Source organism: Panulirus ornatus, chromosome 6 (assembly GCF_036320965.1).
Source record: "Panulirus ornatus isolate Po-2019 chromosome 6, ASM3632096v1, whole genome shotgun sequence".
NCBI lineage: Eukaryota > Metazoa > Arthropoda > Malacostraca > Decapoda > Palinuridae > Panulirus > Panulirus ornatus.
In genome coordinates, this window is record NC_092229.1 from 54003623 (window position 1) to 54026051 (window position 22429).

Genomic DNA, 22429 nt, shown 5'->3' on the forward strand with positions numbered 1-22429 from the left:
ACTTCCTCCAGTTTTTCTCCATTCAAACTTACCTCCCAATTGACTTGACCCTCAACCCTACTGTACCTAATTACCTTGCTCTTATTCACATTTACTCAACTTTCTTCTTTCACACACTACCAAACTCAGTCACCAGCTTCTGCAGTTTCTCACATGAATCAGCCACCAGCACTGTATCATCATATATATATATTTTTTTTTTGCCGCTGTCTCCCACGTTTGCGAGGTAGCGCAAGGAAACAGAAGAATCTTTGACATTTCTCACTTAGGCAGTAATACAGTGAAGATAAAATTATTTAAAATCTGAAAATAACCAACAATCAAAAGTGGTGTTGCATTACAATGAGGTGAAAGGATTTATAACCTGAAGTGTGAAATACTTTTGGGCTGTAGTCCTAGCTATGAGAAAAAACTATCAAATCTCCATTCCTCCTGTGAAACATCAATCTTGAACTACAGGAAACAATTAATCCCTTCTGTAAATACAAGAAACAATAAAATTTTTTGCCCTTCTCTCTAAGTTCTGAACAAAGAACTGCATTTTTTATTAAGGTATTTTCAATCTTTATGAAGTGAAACAATATATAGAACATATTAATGGGTAGCTATAGGTGATGCAAATACATATCTCTATAAATACAAGGAACAGCATGGTGAGTGAAGACATAAGGGAATTCACAGAAAAAAAAACATTTGAAGCTGAATATTCCATAATAATACTGATGAATGGATGGTTATGAATATAAACAAAGAAGCCCTAAACAAAGAATTTAAAAACATGGCGTACACTATATAACAAAAACAAACAACATGGCATACACTATATAACAAAAACAATCTTGGGAGACATTTGGATGAGAATCTAAATGGAAGTAAAAAGCAAATCTGGAAGAAGGTAGAGATGCAAGAAAGTTTTATCTAGAGTGAGACTGTACATGACAGGGTGACTGCTTTTGACAAATAAATTCCTGAAAGATCCCTTAATGTGATTTGAAATAACCAAGAAATTTGGCTAATGGTACAACAGAACTGCAGGTTTGGCTGTATAAATGGGGGTCAGGAGAACTATGCTGTGCCTTAATCCTTTCTTCACTTTCATCCTTAAACCTCTACTCTCTATTATTTTATTAAAGGCCTCAATACCTCTTCTACATTGTAATGCTTTTTCTCCTATCCTTCTTTCCACATCACCAAACTTACCCAAGATAGCTCCCAATACTTCAATTCTGTCACTTCTTCCAGTTTTTCTCCTCCTACATCTGTAAAATGGTTTAGCACACTTTCTTCTCTAACTTTATGACTTTAAAATCTATGCTTTCACTCCGTTTCCTTTCAAATACCATTACTTTACTTTTCCTTGCATTTATCTTCAATCACCTTCACTTACACACTTCATAAAAACACTTATGCTTTTGTAACTCCTCTTTACTCTCAGCAAACAACAGAGCATCATCTGCAAATAGGCTTATCACTGGCCACCATACCTTACCATCACACTCTGACTCTATCCGTTTCCTCTAGTCTTGCTTTCATTTCTCATATCACTCCATCCGTAAATAAGTTATAAAACTCCCTTAAAACTTCATCTAATGACAGATGCTTCTCATAACAGCTGAAGATCCTATCCTAAAACAACACAACAAGTACTAAAATCTGCTTCCCTACTGGAAGGGAAAGACATTCAGAATCTCTCAATTGCTTCAATGGTCTCATCTACAAGCATGTGCTAGTGGAGGCTCAAAACTAAGTAGTAGTAAATAAAAATCTTGAAAGACAATCTGATGTTGTTCTCAAAATATTTGGTATACTTCCATCCTGCATATTCTGAGCAGACTTAATGTGTTCATAGACTGCTTGAGTAAAGACAATTTCCAAAGAATGGAGATAATGTTATTGAATCTTTATTCGAGTACAAAAGAATTGAGTCTCACTACAAAGAAACCTTTTCATTTTCTGGAACAGTTGCCAGATTCTTCAGTTTACATCTACATTTCTGGATTACTCAACCATAGCAGACACTGCTTCATCTCTAGACTGGAGTCAACAGTCATGCAGGTACTGTATCTCTTTTCTCCTTCCTTTTGTTGTGATTGATGTGGTGACCCTGCTTGTCTACAATCAAGACACATCTTAAAGCAAAACTGACTGCTTTAATGTGCAATTGTCTTGAAAGGAAAGTTAAGAATGCTATCAATATATAAGGCAACTTTTGCTATACCTAAAAAGTGACAGGCATTAATGATGTATCACCCACATCTGTACTACCTTCGATGATAATTATCTTAATCCATTAATTAAAACTTTTGTCTTTTTCAAAGTGTTCATTGGAAAAGTTGCTTTTACATCAGTTTGAATATTTAACCCAGGTATAGAAACAATGGGTTTATTCTCAAATGATATTTGTTGTCACTATATCAGTTTTGCATGCTAACCGTCATATGCTACCATTGTGGGCCAGTCTAAAGCTTTGAATAAATAAATAAATACACTATTACGTTTCAAAACTCAATACATTCACCAAAATAATAATTCTCCTGTTACTATTACGTGAGTTCCCTACGTCTTTTCTTTTTTATCTAGTTTAAGCATTCTTTTGATATCTGAGAGATTCATCAAACAAAGAGGATAACTGAGAAACCTCCATTCTACATATAGCCTTAGTTCTTATTTGTCTGAGGGTAGCAAATCCTCTGCCTGTCATCTTTCAAGACAGGGTAAGCCAAGGGTATGCTCTACCATACAATCTGGCACCTGCTAGACAGAGAATGTGTTATGTACTGCCCTTTCATGTAATCAACTCTAGTGGCCAGCTCTGCCTGGGCATGCTCTCGTTTACAGTTGACTTTAAGATCATGACAGATCCTTGACAGCTGGTAAACAGGTAACTTTTAGGGGCTGATCAATTGTAATGTTTTTAAGAGCTACTATGATTACCATTTGTAACCTGTACTCTCTTGATTTCTCCTCTTATACCTACTTTTATTCCTCTGACTGTGAATACATACTGAGGTGTCCCTTACGCTTTTCATAAAATTTTACTGCATGAAAGTGACAAATGCATTACATTTGTGGTAAACAACCTGCACTCAGCATCATTTAGCTATTGTTCCAGGTATCTCTTGTGGATATTTAACACCTGAAGAAGTGAAATGATCAAATGCCATGATGACTGTAGATGATTCTGCATACAACACTCAAACATAACTATGGGAGAAAGTAACATGATATTTAGAAAAGGAACTGAATTCAATGTTTTCCTGCAAAAGGCTATTAACTCTACAACAACTAAATCTACATGTCTCATCATCCTTGGAAAAGCACCAAACACAAAAAAGATACCTCTATAAAATCCTGTTGTGACTTTCTTCTGAAATATCGTCTTCACAGTTTTATGCTTGGGATAACAGATTCTTGATTAGATGGAGTTATCTACATGCCTTAACTGATTTTCATCACTGTCCTGTTCTACAGATCCAAAGGTGTGTAAAATCACCAACTGTAACCTAAATCATACTTAAATTTTTAGACAATAATTTCCTCTGTGATGTCCACAATGATGCAATTGTTTTCCTTATTTCAAGCTGCAAACTTATAGATGACCCTAAAAGACACTAACAAAGTTCACAGGAGCAATGAACACTGTTATTTTAAAGGTACACTATAATAAATATGTAAAATGAGCACAGTTCTAATTTTTGTAAACCAATTATTTTCCTAGTGTAGGTAGATCAAAGCTATAAAACACACAGCAAAACTAAATGGCTACCTTGACTACCAATACATTAATTAAAAAAAAGGAGGAGCAAAAGTATCAGCTATTAATGCTGTATTTCTGCGCTGATCATAGTTACATTCCCCCCTCACCAACCATTAAAGCAGCATTAAATATTCTATTTCAGTAACAGTGCATATTTAGCTAAAGAGACCTATCATGCAACCAACTGAGAGCTCTAGTGAGATAATCTGCTACAATATCTTATCTTTGTTTTATCTTTCTTAATTTCCAAGTGCAACAGATGTGTTAGTTAAAATCTCTTCTAAAATCATACTTGCACAAATCTGTTCAAAATCATTCCACTATGTCCTTTCAGTTTCCTATTTTCATTTTTATACCTAATCCCATCAGTCTCCACTTTTTACCAAATCAATTTTCCCTAATGTTCATGCCACCACAATAATGAATGTCATGTACATTTTGTATGAAGAAAATTAGATACAATATGGACAACTTTTTGTGATGAAAGTTGGTTTTCAGAATGTCCCAGTTAATTGTGCACATAATTTTACAGACATTTTGATACTCTACAAATAAAAGTTTCTCACTAAATCATTACAATAATCTGACAGTCTATATCACTCAAACTATAAGTTATGATCTATGAAAGATAAATTTCAAGAACATTACATTACGCATATAAAATAACCACATTTTCTAAGAGATTATAATACAGACAAATGAATTAATGATGAGATCATGAAAAGAAAGGCTTTCAGTGTAATGTCATAAAAACATGACATCCCCATTAATTCCAAATGGTAATAATACTAACAAAAGTGAAGTAAACAGGTGAAATAAACACAAAGAATAACTTGTTATTGTTATTACTATTACTTGAGTTACAATATTTGTACAGAAACTATATAATAAATTAATAATCTATCTTCAGACACGGTTATAAAAATGCACTCCATCATGTGACACATGTTCAGGAGTGAGGAGCACGGAGTATCAGAAGCCTGAGCAGTTTAGGTTCTAAGATTTGGTTGCCATTATATCTCTTATTGATTGGGGCAAACAATCACTCACCCAGCACTCCTACCAACAGGTCATACACCAAGTTGCCATGGTAGCTGGATATGGTTCTCTTATGGTACCATACAAGTTAGTGATAAAATTAAAACAAAACAAACGTAAAGTTAATTCATCATGAAACTATGAGGAGGCTTGTTTGATGTTATTCTTTGACTGCAGTAAATCTGTAATGCAAATAAGTATTGCCTCTCTCAATAATATCCAGTCAGCAAGAATATTCAAGATGTCAGTTGGTATCATTTGCTTCTTATTTAAGCCTTTCTGTTTCACATATGCAAGAATCACAAAATAAACATGCATGAAAAATCTAAAGTCTTAAATAATGAATAATCTTAATAACCACATCCTGAGTTCTTGAGGCTTTAGTGTATGTCATGAGGTGGCTATTGAGTGATCAACAGAAAACTTTACAACACAAAGACAGCTGTTGTCCATACCCTTAAAACATATTTTGCTCCTGATGATTCATAAAGATAATATCAATGCTGGCTGAAAAAAGTCTTGTATTTTTGCCAATAATAAAAAAATATATTGGAACAGACCATAGCTTAAGATGCCAAGTCATTCAATCAATAAAATTTCAATATAAAAATTTAAGGAAAAAAGTATCTTATATGGAAAAGATAGAGATGACTTACCGAGATTCTACGACAGTCAAGACACTAATCAAACTAATAAATAAGTCAGCAACCTAAAGAGGTTAAAGTGTCATTATCAAAATTATATTACATATCTCTTACTGTGACATTAGAGCCCGATGCTCTGCTAAATGCACATCTAACAAATTGTACAGCATGTTATACTGTGACCAACAACACAGCCAATTTACATTCTTTCATTGCAAGAGTTATGGTACCTGACTGTCACTACATGAATACCAGTAACTACAATTTATGTGAACCTTTATCTGTGGGCTCTCATTTGTGACCAATATTGGAAATGAAGCATGACAAGCTACTTATAATACTCATCATACTGGTTTACGAAACAAACCAAAAACATTCGGTGGGTATTTCAGTAGCGTCCTCAGACTGGCCAATGTCTATATAATGCATGTGTCATGGCACACACATCATTTAGTCAATATAAACTGTCATCAAAACTGTCATTGTCAAATCCAGCCATTCAAGCTTTGTCTCTATCACCAGTGGTACACAACTGCAATCCTTTCTTGGGAATGTAAAACTTAGCTACTACTTTTCTGTCATATGAAGAGGCTGAGCTGATGCACAAGAAAAATATACCATATGATAAAAATATCCTTGACATTTACTTAAAACTTTGTGAATAAGGAGCTCTTGTATACCTTTTCAGAAAAAAAGACCACAGTATATCATTTCACCTATGGAAATAAATCTGTGAATGAAGCTGTGATGCTTCACATATCCTCAGTCTCCAATAATCAGACAATACAGCTTGTAGGGTAACAAAGTACACAAGATACAACACAAGACAGACAGATCACAGACTGGTAATATTCACATATGAATATGTTTAAAGAAATTCTTTCAGCACTGGCTTTAGGTCTCCTCATCATTACTACTGAATAACATCTGATAATTATAAAAAAACCTCAAACCCATGTCAAAGGATTTCCTTAACCTACAATGTACATTTCTCAGCACAGAAATTATTACAGAAAAGCAACTCCATTACAAAAATTTAGTTTTTCACTTTACTGATAGTACTTTTAAGCAAACACAGGTATAACCATTTGCTGATGTGCATACACTTGAAGTATACACTCAAGTTTTAAAGTTGACACAATGGAGATTCCTTTTTCGAGGGCAACCAGTTTTGATATTGATGCTAAAAATATTACAGTTTTAAACTTACATCAAATAAGCAGAGAAAAACTCATAACATGTATAATGGATATGTTAATGAAAGTTCAAAGTGATCAATTTCACTGCTCACATTTAACCATAGTGCTGCTTAAGTTCTTTGGATTTTTTTTTTTTTTGGCTATCCTTCCATTTTTTCTTTCATTTTACATTTTGTATTTCATTGACAAAGTATCTGAATATTGGTGCTTTACATGCAATAGTTTTCACTGGTCTTTAGGAAAGCTGAAATTATCAAAGGGTTCCTCCCAAAAAGGATCACCATCAGTTTTACCTGTGGGTGCAGGATGACCGTCTTCACCATCAGCAGAGAAAAAGTCATCTGCAAAGGGATCACTATTTCGGCGGAAAATGTTCAATGATTCTGACTTTTTCATGTCTGCACTTGGGGTGACAAAACGAGCAGAAATCTTAAATTCTGGCTCATCCTCAGGGAACACATCCTCAAGAGCAGCATCTTCACATGCTGTTGGGGTCCTCCCTGGAGTACCTTGAGTCTGGTTCTGGATAGGCTGTTCATTGCCCATCTCATTTTCAGTTTGCTGAAAAGCATTCTCAAAGTCAGCAAACTGCATTTCACTGTCACCTCCCTCTGCTTTTACCTGTGATTTACTAAGTCTGACACTAAATGGATCACTTTCCTCAGCTTCACTTGATGTAATGTCTTGTGGAAGGCTGGGAAATGCATTATCAAAACTCACTTCCTCGGCTACACTACCAATGATTGAGTTAAAATTATCCTCAAATGGGGAATGTCTAACATCACTTCCTTCACTTCCCACACTGAGACGTGAAGGGCCACGGCTCCTATGTGGTCTTGCAGATGATGGAGGTGTGAAGCTATCACCAAAAGGAGACTTTCTATTTTCTGAGCCTGAACGAGAAAGCCGTCCATGATCTACAGAAGCCTTCCGGGAATCATGATTAAAATCGTCATCAAACGGAGATTCGTGAGGAATGTTTCTTTGTTCTTCATGAATGGAATGTAAGGAACCAATTGACTTTTGGTCATCATATGGTGTATTCCTATGAGATCCATGCCAGGAATCATCATATGGAGATGCTCTGGGATCATCCTGCCTTGTAAGTCGACTGACCTCACCCTCCAAAGATGGTTCTTGTTCACTTTCAACTTCTTTGAGAACCTCGTATCGATCACCTCTATTAGTAAAGTCATCATCAAATGGACTTTTTTTCTTAATAACTGAAGTATCTGTTTGTGGCTGAAGAGAGCTGTCTCTATCTACAGGTGTTTTTCTCGAACTATCAATGCTACTTCTGGAGGAGCTCCGAGGTTTGGGTTCAAAACTAGTAAATGGGTCATCAAACTTATCTCCACTATCACCAAAACCTGAGGTAAACCCACTATCCTCAGCTTGCTCTGTTCTCTTTGATTCCATAAAATTGTCAATAAAGGGTGATCTTAGAGAATCTTGCCTTGACACTTGCTCACTGCTAGGCATATCTTGAAAGTTGGGATATTTTTCTCCGTCAGAGGATGAAGGAACAAAATTGTCATCAAAGCTTGCAAAAGATGTTTCTGATTCAGGTCTGGGTCTCTTATCAGGTGTATGCTTGGTTGAACTACAAACAATGTGACCTGAGGTACTGAAATCATCCGTAAAAGGTGACTTTTGGGTATCAACATGTTGCCTAAGTGGTTTTGGACTTGGGTGCCTCTGATGTGATGGAGAGTTGACTGGAGTAAGACTCTTCTCACTCATTGTAGCAGCTGAAAAATCATCATCAAACTTGGCATCAAAGGTTGGTTCAAAGTTATCATATTCACTAATTTCAGGACTTCTAAAAACAGTTACACATTCAAGATCATGGTTTGGAGGGTGCCAGTCCTTGTCTTTCTCCAACTCTCCAGCATCCCCATCATCACTCAAGGAGGATTTATGCTCCAAGGAGTCATGTCGAAGATCACCATCAAAATTAGCTTTAAATGTGCCTGAAGAAACCTCTGATACTTCTTCTTCCATTGAATTTTGAGGTGTCAAGAAATTTTCATCAAACACAGACTTCTGCTTTGTGACTGTTGTGAGTTCCCGAAATACTGCGTATCTATCCTCACTTACAGGTGCTCCCACTGAATGTGTCACCTGTTGGTCAGTACTTCCACTAAACTCAGGAGGCTCTACAGGACTTTTTGGAAACTGGGCATCAAATTCAGCGAACATTTCATCCTCATTAAAGGCAAACCGTTCTCTACTTTGTTCTCTGCTGTGGCCCCTTGACCTTCGACCAGGTTTCTCTGGAGGCATTGCATGTGTTTGCATATCTCCTTTAATCTGATCCTCTAAATCCCCACCCTGTCTTAACTGCAATTGAGCCAAACAAGCTGCTAGTTCCACTACTGTCATCCGGGCTAGTTGTTCCACAGGCATATCTAAACTAGCTGCTAGCTGGTCAAGACTAGTGTTGGCAAGGTCAACTGATACAGTGTTCTTCTGAATAAGTTTGGGAGATTTTCCTGGAGTAGATAATTTGCTTGGGGTGGATTCTCTGGAACTTTTAGGTACAGCTCCTGTTGACTCATGGGTAGGGCTTACACTTGGTTTTGGGAACTGGAAGCTATCTGGGTGAGAAGGCTTGGTGCAGCGACTTGGGATAAATGCTGGCTGAGAGGCAGAATCAGGATAGCGAGGCTTTCTGGCAGGGATAGGAATTGGTGGAGTGTTAGCTTCCTCAGGGGAAGAGTCATACTCATTAATATAATTATAATGCGCATCAGATGTTGGAGGTGGACGTGGGGGAGGTCGCAGAGTAACATGAGTGGGCTGTCTCTTGGGTGGAAGAGGTGGAGGTTCAATATGGGCAGGCCGGGGAGGTGGTTTAGGAGCTTCCTCATAACTGAGGTTTAAATCATCAGTAGGAAAGGGTCTACTTTCTACCTCTGGAGATGAAAACTGCTCAGCATCACTGTAACGACTGTGAGAAGGCCGTAAAGATAAAGTAGCAGAGCTGACACTCAACTGTTTAGATAAATGAGATCTTGGTCTGGGCCTTGGGCTGAGACCCCCCTCACTCTGCACCTGGGGTGGAGTTGGAGGAGTCAGCTCACCACTGGTAAATCCTCGAGGATATTCCATTTCTATTATTTCCCAATCGTTTTCAAGGCTTGATCGCTTTCTAAATTTATGGCTACGAGGCAGAGTTTTTGGACTAAGCGAGGAGGTTGTGGCTATCACCTGTTTGCTTAAGCGAGTACGAGGAACAGGGGAATGATGGGGATGGGAAAGTTGTGGAGATCCTGGACCTGAAGCCATTCTTGCAGGAGACCTTGGAACAGGTGGAGGAGAAAATGGTGGAGGACTATCTCGAAAAGATTCTGGAGGGAGAGCTACTGTTAGAGGTCCACATGGAAGCGGTGGAGGAGGCTCATCAGGTATGCTACTTGACACTTCTGACCTTTGACTTCTTGGTGAATCATTTGGAAATGTATTAAAATCTGCAAATCCAGAGGACGAAAAATTAGACGTATCATAAAATTCCTTCTCTGAGACCTGATGAAAACGAAAATCTTCCTGCCCAAAAGAATCTGGGGGACTAAAAGACTCTGTAAAGGAATGAGAAGGCATAGAGGTACTATGAACAGGAGTAATGTTAGTTGATGATGAGTGTCTTGAGGCTGTCACATTAATAGATCTAGGTGTGGTAGCATACAGTGACGTTGAAGCTACCAATGCAGAAACTTCAGCAGGAATCATCCCTGTCTGTGTTCGAGGGGAAGATGGAGCTGATGCTTCTCCATCACCTAACTCTCGTAAAACACGTCTAACTGGTTTACGCATATCACTAAAGAAGTCTCGTTTGTCAACATATGGACGATTTTTTCCTGTACCAAGTGGATCTAAGTCAGTAAATACATCATAATGAGTTTCCTTATTTCCAGAGGGTGCTGAACCATCACTGAAATGAGCTTTTGACCACTGTACATCAAACTCATCTGTCTGTTGAAGACTCGATGCACCACTGGTTTGAGATTCTTGTCCTTCACAAAACCTTGAATCACTAAAATCACTAAAAGATCCATTATTCACAGTTCTAAATTCCTTAAAAGCTGCATATCTATCTTCCTCACTTTCCCCTGCTTGTGACTCTGGCTTTCCAGGTTCACTTTGAGCTGGAGGAGGGGACTTAGTCACATCAGGAAAAGTAACAGGGAATTTTGCAAATTCTTGACTACCCTTTTGTTCTGAGCCTCCAGTAGCACTTGCTTGCTGCTGCTGCTGAGACCCTTGATGTGAGTCATGTCTAGTTCTACCAGAAACAGGGGGAGGAGCCAATGGGGCAGGGGTAGGTGCTGTACTTGCTGTAATTCTGGGCTTGCTTGCGTCTGGTGGTGGAAAGGCAGGCTTGAAGGAATCACCAAAGGGGTCAATCTGCTCACTCTCCTGAAAAAAGTAACATGATACAAAAAAGATTAAGTACCTGGGATGAGTAAAACATTATATCAAAAGACTGGACAATATGAAATTAAAAGACAGATAAATTACACTACAAGATCTACGTGAATTTTCTTGTTTGCATACGTGGACAATGAACAGATCTTCAGAATGACCTTCACAAAATTCCCACCATTTTTATCTATAAAACTGCAAGCTCTTCAGTTAACATTGCTAGAGTCTGATGTGAACACATATTTACATCACAATAATGTTGTATAATAAATAATTTTGTTTCAGAATAAGCTTGTCTGGGGTGCATAAAAGTTCTTACAGTTAGCATATGTAACATGTATTCTGGGAGCAAATTCTGCTTTTTGATAGCATTACTTGATCAAAGTATATATCTAATTTATAATACAATTGGTCTGAAATTAATTCAGCTTGGAAAATTTTTTTGACAAGAATTACTTGTGAATCCTACAAGGTACTTAAGTATAGCATCGTTCTTAGTGCATAGTTGATTTCTTACACAATTATAGAAGTCCAAATGATAATGAAAATGATAATTTCAAGATCAAGCTCCTGATTACCAAATGAAGAAAGCATAGTGCTGAGAATGAAAAGTTAACTTTAAAACTCTAGAAGCTGAGACCAAGTCTTTGATGTACCAGTAAAGAGGTACAAGAAGACTTGGGTAAGATGAAAACTGCCAAGTTTTTGGTTTCATTTTGCTGTATATCCCTTTACTCAGTCATGCTAAATGCTCACCCATCTCATTTCTATATCTTCATAATTAATGTGGGACCTGATGTATATCCAAATTGACAAATCCTTTCATATTCTTTTCAGCTAAGAATACACAACATACACAAATGTATATAAGCTAGTAATAAGGATGGTAATTTTTATAGCAACCTCCTATTCATAATTTGTACTTCTTATATGTATGTAATACTAATGAATGCTACAATGCACAAGAAAAATTCCTTTAACCCCATGACTAAGCCATCTCTCAGAAATTACCCTCCATCTAAAAAAAAAATTTTCTTACAGAATATGTTTAAACAAATTCTATGGTTTATCAATCCCTAAAGGAACCCCAATCAATCCCCAAAGGAACCCCAGCATACTTGGATGATTTATGGCTTGAAAATGCTTGGAATTTGTACAGACTGCCTTTTCTCACCTTTATCTAAATTTGAAGGTGCACTTTACTGGTATGAAGAGATGCCTTATGTCACAAACAAATGTAACAATAACCAGGAAAAAAATCCTATGGTTACCTATATTTGGTACAAGTCTCATCCTTTGGGGACTAACCATACTTGTATGGGCTGCCTTTTCCTGCCATCATTTAAACTGAAAGATGAACTTTATTGGTATGTAGGGACATCTTATATCAAAAGCAACTGCAAGTAGCACCAGGATAGAACCCTAATGTCTCAGTTACTCATATAACTTGATGGGAGAAGGTAGGGACCTGGTACATGCTCCACATCAACTTAGGGTTAACTGATGGTAGTCTTTGGGGCACTAATTATGGTGATAATAATTTGACGAATATTGAACTGTTAAAACTAGGAAAAGTTCTTTGAGTTCCAGTAATCCAATGTGGTGGCAGAGAAGAGATGAAGATGTGTGAGTTACCAAAAGTTATAAAACATGTGATAAGCCAAGCTTGAGTGGCATGCCAAACTTAAATGTCTGTGCAGCAATGAAATGGGTGATTTAACAGATTTTTCCTGTAATTTACATTTCCAGTCAACTGATATGCCTAATATATTCTTTTGAATTATCTCACAAATCCTAATCCTAAGGTTTCCCTAAATTTCTGAGGACAGGACATTTTGGAGGTTAAAGGGAATAACCAAAAAAATAATTTTGCAATGAAAACAAGTGGAAAAGTCTCTAATGAAATGTAAGATACTGTCTGCAGCTTTTATGAATCTGAAGAAAGTGTATGACAGAGCTGAGTCCCATACTTTATGAGATGTGAAAAGGATATATGGAGTAGGGGGAGCAAATTTTGGATGGTGTGCAAACCTTCTGCAGATAATCAAATACATGTGTATATGTTGATGGAGAGTTGAGCGAAAGTTTTGGGGCAGAGAATGGGTTGTTGGAATGATTAGGAAGATGGGGTGATAACATAAGGAAATAATATGAGCTTTTTGTATAATATCAACTTATCTACCTATTTAACATGTAATTGCAAATAACAGCTAACAATAACCAGCAAAACAATATATACCTAAATTCAGAAACCAACACAATGATAAAAGAATACATGTATAAGGAGTAACGACCATGGATGATGCTTTTAAGTAAAATATCTTGAAATTGAAATATTGGTGGTTCAGAATTTTCAGCACATAATATTACACTTTGTGGGATGGTAAAACATTAGGATATAAATACACTAAACACCCAATACCCCATTTGTGAGGAATCAAGATACATAGATAGCTTCATGCTTTATACACTGATAACAAGCTGGAGAGGATTTACATCTTTTTATGGTTGACTTAAACTGAGTGTTACTCAGAATAAGACATGCTAGGTGATCAGGTAAGTTGCTAAGTAGTTTTCTTTGAATGAGATATAACTCTCAGTACTCTTGAGTTTATATACATTGTTTTGGACTCATCATTTTGCAGTACCAGCTCAGTTAGTTTCTTGTATTTGTTAGAATCAATCATTCTCATTTTTAAAGTTTCACCTTTGATTTTCTCACTGTATTCATAACATTTAATTCCTCGTGCCTACTTGAATACATTTTGCTAGATTTTGCCAGTATATCAATAATCATATCACATGCAATTGCATTTGTTGCTATCATATCTGTAATTTCTCTCCATGATGGCATTTTTCTTTGGCATTTTAAGAATTCTCCACTTTCACCACTTACTGCCATAAATGCTTTCCTATTACATCACTTATTTCCTAATTTCAGTGTCTATGCTTGTATACTTTTGTTTAATATAATGGACACCTGTTAATGATATATGTCAGTTACTGGTTTTCTAATGACTGATATTTCATTTGTTCCTCTTAGTTTCAATTCCCAGTCTATTCTGGCTCTAATATTACATCAACTTTGTCTTTTTGCCTCATATTCAACACTGATATTATTTTAGTAAAAATATTAACAGCATCGAATTAATCACTGTTGTTGGGATTCTCACATTTCCTTTATCTACAGCTATGCTTGATTGTTATGAATGGGTGATGTTGCATACCTACAAGTGGTATTTCCTCATGTCCTATGTGACACTCATTCGAATAATACTTTGATACTTTATTTCTATCCAGATCTTCTATTTCCTGACATCTTTTGTTCTTTTGCTGTTCAGAGCTGATGAATTGTTTGTTGAGAATATTAAATATTCTCTTTCATGTCCAAATCTGGTGCCAGTTAGTGGTGAATTTTATGTTGATCTGTGTGGTGAGGGGAGTGAAAATCATGCGTGGTGTATGTGACGTTTCTTGAGTGGAAGTGATTGGCCATATAAGATGATGGCATTGTGCAGGTTAAATTCATGTCTGTCTGGGATCAAAAGAGTGACTGAGGACTTCTGTGGACATACATATAGATATTCTGTTCTGGATTACTTACCATTCCAGTCGTTTTCAGAGTGTTTGGGTGCTGTGATGTAATGTGACTGTAAAGTCATCTGCATATGAGAATGCCTTCACAGAGCAGGTTTTAGTAGGTAATGGGGGGATGTAGGAAAAGACTGAAGAGGGTTGGAAAAATAACTGCTTCTTGCACTATAGACCTAAAGAGTTTTAGAAGTGAAGCCTTTGAGAGTGACTCTGACTTAACACCCAGCTTTGAAACTATGGATATCTGCTACTCTAAAATAATTAGTGATTTGTCTCAATACCATCATCAGAGATTTTGCTATATCTTTTAACCCCTTACTGTCCTATGGGACATAATGGGATACTTGTTGGACAGTGTTTTTGATTGGGTCATTTGACCACATAAAGCCTCCATTCTGTGTTGCAGGTTGGCCAGTTCAAGGTTTTCTTTAACTAGTAATATCTCTATAATGATTAGCTTTCCTATACCTCCTGGGTGGAGACATTTATCCTACATAAGCCTTTCTATATAGAAAGTATGTTTCCCCAGTTTGGAGTCAGAAATCATTCCAAGTTGGCACAATGGATTTGGAAGGCCTTGTAAAATATCATCACTTATGTCTAGTAGAGGCTGTAGCTCCAAGAAGAGAAAACAGTGTGTCATCTGGGACAAGAGACTGCTCAACATGTTATCAGGAAATGTTAGACATAAGGTGGACTACACACTGGAGAAACTCGAAAGCTGAGAGGACAAATAGCTGCAAAGTGTAGCTGACTTGCCTGGACAAACATTTACAAAGTGTACCTAATCAGTGAGGTTTTAAAGGGGACATTGCCCTGCTGGCTACAGGCTCAAACAGCCTAACTGGCAAATGGAGCAATATTGTGTCTTGGTCCTGGACTGACCTGTAGAGCTTGATGAACTTCTGTAATCACAGAAAGGCTTATGTAGGGTAAATATCTCTATCTAGGAGGTATAGGAAATGGATGAAGGCAAGCAAGTATGAATATAAACAGGTGTATATATGTACATGTGCATGTATGGGCATTTATGTATATGAGTGTATGGGCCATTCTTTGTCTGTTTTTTGGTGCTATCTCACTAAAGCGGAAAATGGCGAATATGTATGAAATATACACACACACACACACATATATATATATATATATATATATATATATATATATCTCCCATCTGCATTCTTAAGAACAGTCTAAGGGATTTCACTGGTTCTCACTGATATTGCAATAAGCAATGCCTTTACACATTTTTCCAGCTCAAACACATTACCCTCCTTGAAGGGTGATGTTTGAACAGACAGTGCTCTAGTTTGGATATATAAATGTCTTAGAGAGTGTTTGTCATCTTATCATCATTACTTCATTTCCAATTTCGTTCAATGGATCAGGTACATACACCTTCTGAACTCACATACATCATCAATCCATGGCCAGTGTGCTGGAGTGAAACACTTTCTAATCATGCAATTCCACCCACCTTGCAGGGAGATGTTAGCATGCAAAAGTATTCTATTCACTTATACTTGTGTATAACCTAATAAGAGAAGTGTGAAACTAAATTCAAGAACAACAAAGAAAGAAAACCTTCATTGTCCTCCCTACACATGCCAGCCACACACCTATATTTAGTAGAGGACATGTTGTTCACAACCAATTTTATGCCAGAGTATGAAGTAAAAGTATAGTGTGAAAAAAAGTTCAAGAGTTCAAGGAGCAGCATTCCATTGTCCTCCACTCAAACAGCAGTGAACCAAGCAACACAAAGGTAAATATTTACATAACTTCTGAAGTATTATCTTTTACGTTTGCTTGCTAATCTATCATTTCATAATGAGACAAAAACTTTTGGGCATACAATGATAGACAATCAGGACCATGCCTACCACTTAAGGATTAAAAAAAAATAAGCTACACACGGTGTACCTAATTGTGCTGACTGTTTCTAACCCACCATACAAAGGAGAGGAACACAAGAAACTGACAATTTTGCACTGCACTGAAGGTGTAATCAGATTGGTAATGGCTTGGGCGGGGTGGTAAATTTCTCAAAATGATGCACTTTTCATTGCAAACATGACAGGGGTTATGGCATTTCATAATCAGGGAGGCATATTACCTGTACTACCCACCTGGGTATCTGGAGGGTTAGTGACAGCAGTGAAGTGAGCCAGCACTTCATCTGCCAGCAGATGTACAGTTACATTCCTCTGATCCAGGTAGTTGTCTTTCCTTTTTGCCTTACCCACAAACAGACAGCTGGCATTCTGTTCATAAACATACAACCTCTCCTTGTCGCACAAAACACTTGACAACACCTAACTTGCACAACTCATTCTTCGTGACTCTAGATTTTCCTACAGGGAGTGCTATGCATTAGCCCTGCCTTTTGGTAAAATGATAGGAGCAATAAACAGAAGTTGTAGGTAGGAACATTTGGAAGGAGGATTAGTTAGAAGTAAGTAGGAACATTATGTGGGAGCATTAGGTACAAGTAGAAGGTTGAAGCATTAGGTAGGAACATCACATAGACATATTAGGTAGTAGCAGTACCTAGAAACATTAGGTATAAACCTCAAGAAACTTAGCCAGAGATGCCCTCTGCCGCTGGCCAGTTAAGTGTAAGGTACTAAAGGCTAAGAAGCAGCATTACAATTCACCAATTATGGAAACTCTTTTGCCACAGCCACTCTTGAGAAAGTTCCTGGAGGGAACGGGCATCAGAGATACAGATAGATAAATGGATAAAAACAGTTTGCGTGGTGTCCTTGGCCATTATCTCTGCATTTCTCTATCACTGCTTTGTCATCAAAACTGCTGATAGACTCATATTAAACTGTGACATGGCAAAAATGAAGAAACTTGACACTTACCTATATACAGTATCAATGACTAACTGATTATTAAAAACAAAAAGGAGAGCCACTGTCCTTGTAAGGAAGTTGGCGGAAGCCATTTAGACAAGCATGGAGGATGCTGTAACTATAATTGTAAAGTTAAACTGATTACCTAGTAAAAGCTGTACTTGTTGATTTGACTTAAAGTTTCTCAAAGTCTCATAGTTCAACAAAGAAAAGTCTGTATTATCAGTGCTGGACTAATGGAGCTTAGTTGAAATACAGATACCATAGTAGAAGCGCATATGACCCAGTATTAGTAACGCCCTCTCATACAACACTCTCTTACTGGTAAAGGGATATACAACATATGTGTAGCAAAAAGGTGCTCTCCTCATCTACCATGCCTACGCAGCGATGCCACACCAGCAATACCTTCTGGTTCTGTTGAGCACGCTGCTGGCTGATTTCTGTGAGCCCCTTCTGAAGGGAGCTCAATTCACTCTGAAGATCTAGCAAGTCAGCAATAGCCCCCCCGGCCCCACTTGTCAGACTGGCACTCACTATTCCGCTGTCACCATTGCTGCCGAACAACCCTCCAAACGAAGCCTCCTGTTGAAACAGCAAAGAATTAAGATAAATATATCCTTTTTCCCTAATCAAATGAGAGGGTGTGATGATATTTTGTAAATGGTATGAGTATGAAAGCCTGACGAAATATGAAAGCACATTATCTTCAAGTTTCTTGAAAACTATGGAGAACAAATTATACCAACTTTTTCTTAGACTCTAAATGAATTTGATAAGATAAAACTTTTACTAAAATGGTACCAATTCATCTGTGGGGACTAAAACACACAATGCCTTGGAAACATACGAATTGGAGAAAAAGGAAAACCTCTAAGTATTTCCTCTTATTATATCATTCAATCAATAAACCTAGGTATATAAAGTATCTTTTTTTCAACTGCTATTGTGACAAAAAAAATAGATAACAACTCTGATATAACTCTGGCTCATAACAATACATTCTTTACAGAGAGAGCAAATTACATACTTCTACAAACTACTCCCAGATATACAGAACAGGCTACCATTGTTGAGTGAAGCTACCTATCTATTCATTACTCTGATGCCTGTTCCCTGTGGAAACTCCCTCAAGGGGGTGTGGTCAGGGCAAAATTCTTTCCATAACTGGTTAACTCCAGAGCAACTTCTTAGCCTTTAGTACATCACAACTTACTAGGCAACTGGCAGAGGGCATCTCTAGCTAATGCACCAGTTTAATATTCCTACCTACTACCACTATCTATTGCTCCTACCATTTTGCTAAGACAGGGTCAATGCACAGTGCTCAATGTAGAATGAGCTGTGTGAGTTAAGTGTTGACATGTGTTAACTGTGACAAGGAGATACTGTATGTTTGCGGATAGAATGCCTGCAGTTCAAGTGTGGGTGAACCAGAAAGAAAAGACAACTACTTGAGTCAGAGGAATGCAACCTGACAACCACTTAAGTTGTGGCTCACTACACAGCTGCATTATCTTTCCTAATACACAGGTGGGTAGTACTGGTAATATACCTCCCTGGTTGGAGGCTGCCTACCAAGCTCATAAAATGATCCACAAATAATTGAAAGTAAATAATATGTTAAATATCATGTCTGCCTTCAGAAGACACTAGATGGCAAATTTTGATTCAAAGCAAAATCAATCATTCAAAGGCAAACTTGCAATCTTGGATATCTTCTGTATAACCCAGAGTGTTTCAAAAAATAAGTTCTTTCTGTCAATTTAGTACATTGCTAGGTATCAGTTTCCTGCATCAGCAAGGTAGCGCCAGAAAACAGCTGAAGAATGGCCCATCCACTCATATACACATATATATAATAAATGCCCATATACATACACAGACATATACATATATACATATGTACATATTCACACTTGCTTGCCTTCATCCATTCCTGTCGCGACCTGACCCCACAGGATATAGCATCGTTACCCCCTGCTTCAGCAAGGCAGCGAGCGCCAGGAAAACAGACAAAAAAAAGCCACATTTGTTCACACTTAGTCTACCTGTCATATGTAATGCATCAAAACCACAGCTCCCTACCCACATCCAGGCCTCACACACCTTTCCATGGTTTACCCCAGACACTTCACATGCCCTGGTCCAGTCCACTGAGCATATCAACCCCGCTATACCACATCGTTCCAATTCACTCTATTCCTTACATGCCTTTTACCCTCCTGCATGTTCAGGCCCTGATCACTCAAAATCTTTTTCACTCCATCCTTCTACCTCCAATTTGATCTTAGTCTCCCGCTTCTCCTTCTTCCCTCCACCTGCGAAACATATATCCTCTTTGACAATCTTTTCTTTCTTATTCTCTCAATATGTCCAAACCATTTCAACACACCCTCTTCTGCTCTCTTAACCACACTCTTTTTATTTCCACACATCTCCCTTACCCTTTCATTACATATTTAATCAAACCACCTCACACCATATATTGTCCTCAAACATTTAATTTCCAACACATCCACCCTCCTCCATACAACCCTATCTATAGCCCATGCCTTACAACCATATAACATTGTAAGAACTCCTGTTCCTTCAAACATACCCATTTTTGCTCTCCGAAATAATGTTCTCTCCTTCCACACATTCTTCATCGCTCCCACAACCTTCATCCCCTCTCCCACCTTTTTCTTCATACATATTCGCCATTTCCTGTGTTAGCAAGGTAGCGTTAGGAACAGAGGACTGAGCCTAAAAGGGAAAATCCTCACTTGGCCCCCTTCTCTGTTCCTTCTTTACAGTCAAGTAAATAAACCAGATATACAATCTACACTGAAGGAGTATGCAACAATTATCACTAAAATGCATACCAATAAAAATTTCAATTTCCTAATCTATGTACAAACATCTAACATCAATTACAATTACACTAACTGAATAATGATGTGGAAAGGAGTATAGTAATATGATAATCTATTCATGTGCATAAATGTATCTGTTAAGAAAGCATCATACTAAGGTTCTGAGTATGTATCACAACACTAATTGCATATATAGCACTCAACTTTAAGAGGGCTCACCTTGAATTCCCCTCTTTCTCTCCCCTCCTCTAGTTGTGATCTGGCCTTCTCTATCTCTTTCTTCTTCAGCTCAAATACAACCTGCAACAAATAAAGAAAAAATTTATTTGTGAGAAGAGGATAAAATCTAAATGTCTGCATAGAGTTTATACTGGTGTATGCTTATTCAATAATTCACTAGTTTCTCTTTAATTCCAAATTGCCTTTCTGATTTTAGTATGGAAGCATCAGTAACAAACAAAAATTGGCCTCATTTGCAAATATCCAATATCTAGCTGTCATTAATGATGTACTGATACAAGACACTAGCACTGACAGCTAACCTAAACATGCTATTCCATGGTTTACCCAAGTCACTTAATATGATTAACTCAGGCAACTGACAGTATGTTACCCCAAATATAACACATCACTCCAATGAATTCTATCCAAGCCATGCCTCTTACCCTCAGGAATGTTCAGACCCTGATGCCCCTGAGCCTCTTTCATTCCATCCATTCTCCATTCCTTGGTCTCTCCCTCAGAGAAATACTGATATGTTAATCAAGCAAGATATATGAAAAACCCTGCATACCAGCCCTACCTGATGGCAAAATCTCATTGTAAGCACTTGTATGTATTCCCTTCTGCTCCCCCTACTTTTTAAGCATAAATTCTCTTTGTTAGTCACCTCAATTGTCCTCTCCACAGGTCCAAACAGAGTCAGCACATCCTGGTTGGCTATCTTAATCAGTATATGCTTGCTATTACATCTTTCTTTGATGATATAATTTCTCACACAGTTAAGCTGCCTTGTGCCACAGATACTCAAATACTTCAAATCCAACACATCCCACCTACTTCCTTTTTTGTGCTAATGGCCCAAGACTAACATCCATCTAATACCTACTAGGACCTACTATAACCTCAAGCATACTCATCTTTGCTCTACCATATAATCCTCTCACCTTCTATATGCTCCTTAATGTACAAAGGACTTTAGCTCTCCCCCTGTTCCACTGACTGACTCACTTCAGTCCCTGTGGTTCCATCCATTACCAAATTCATTCCCATGTACTTAAAGCACTCCACTTCACCCAGTCCTACCCAATCAAATTCAATCAAAACATCCTGTCTCACCCCTATGCACCACCTATTAACTGACTTTTGCTATACTTCCAAATTCATCCCTTTACACAATCTCACTCAATCTGTAACCAACCTCTGAAGTTCTCTGTAGTCTGCCATTAGTCATGTCATCTGAAAACAGCAACTGATTCACCTCCCACTGCCCCTCCCAGTACATTGCAGACTTACTTGCCCCTTGCTCCAGGATCCTTTTATTAACCTCCATCACCACCCAAATTTTAACTGTAGTAGCATCAAGAATTCCCTGTTTTGCAAAAACATACTGTAAGATGTCTTATGCTATGGAAGTTGTCATATCATCCTCCTTCATCAGTCATTCTTTACTTCTGCAATTCAACTGCAGCATCACCATGGTCATATTTTACGAAGTAAATGTAGGATTTAGATTTGAGTTTTGCTTGTTTTAACAACTCTAAAGCCATGAGAGTAAATCTATGCTTTGGGATATTCTTCAAGACTTTCTATGATGTGTGATGCTGTTACTGATAAGCAGTTTTTTAACTGCTTTGTTTTCTCATTTATGAAGCGAAGCTATATGACTCACTTTTAGACTCTCGAAGATTACATCAGACTCTAAGGTCTCTCCAGAGGATGCTTAGTATGTGTTAAAGTGCTTTCATTTCTTGAGAGGGAGAGAGAGCATACATAGGTGTAATGTCACTTGTCTTCCTGGAGTTCAGCTAAATGCAATAAGGGGTATCATTGC

General features: G+C 37.6%; 1 protein-coding gene across 7 annotated transcripts in view; it reads right to left on the minus strand.

Moving 5' to 3' along the window:
- Positions 1-4586: 4586 nt before the first annotated feature.
- The window catches only part of Dab (DAB adaptor protein), a 112612-nt gene continuing 94769 nt past the window's right edge, over positions 4587-22429 (minus strand). For 6 of the 7 annotated variants that reach the window (XM_071662955.1, XM_071662956.1, XM_071662952.1 and 3 more), the window contains 3 exons: positions 20596-20676; positions 17927-18103; positions 4587-11057 (listed from right to left, as the gene is read on the minus strand). In XM_071662955.1, coding sequence (XP_071519056.1) covers positions 6864-11057; positions 17927-18103; positions 20596-20676 — 4452 coding nt within the window. In that variant the 3' untranslated portion in view covers positions 4587-6863. The remainder of the gene's footprint in view (positions 11058-17926; positions 18104-20595; positions 20677-22429) is intronic. The other variant, XM_071662954.1, reaches the window with a different exon arrangement.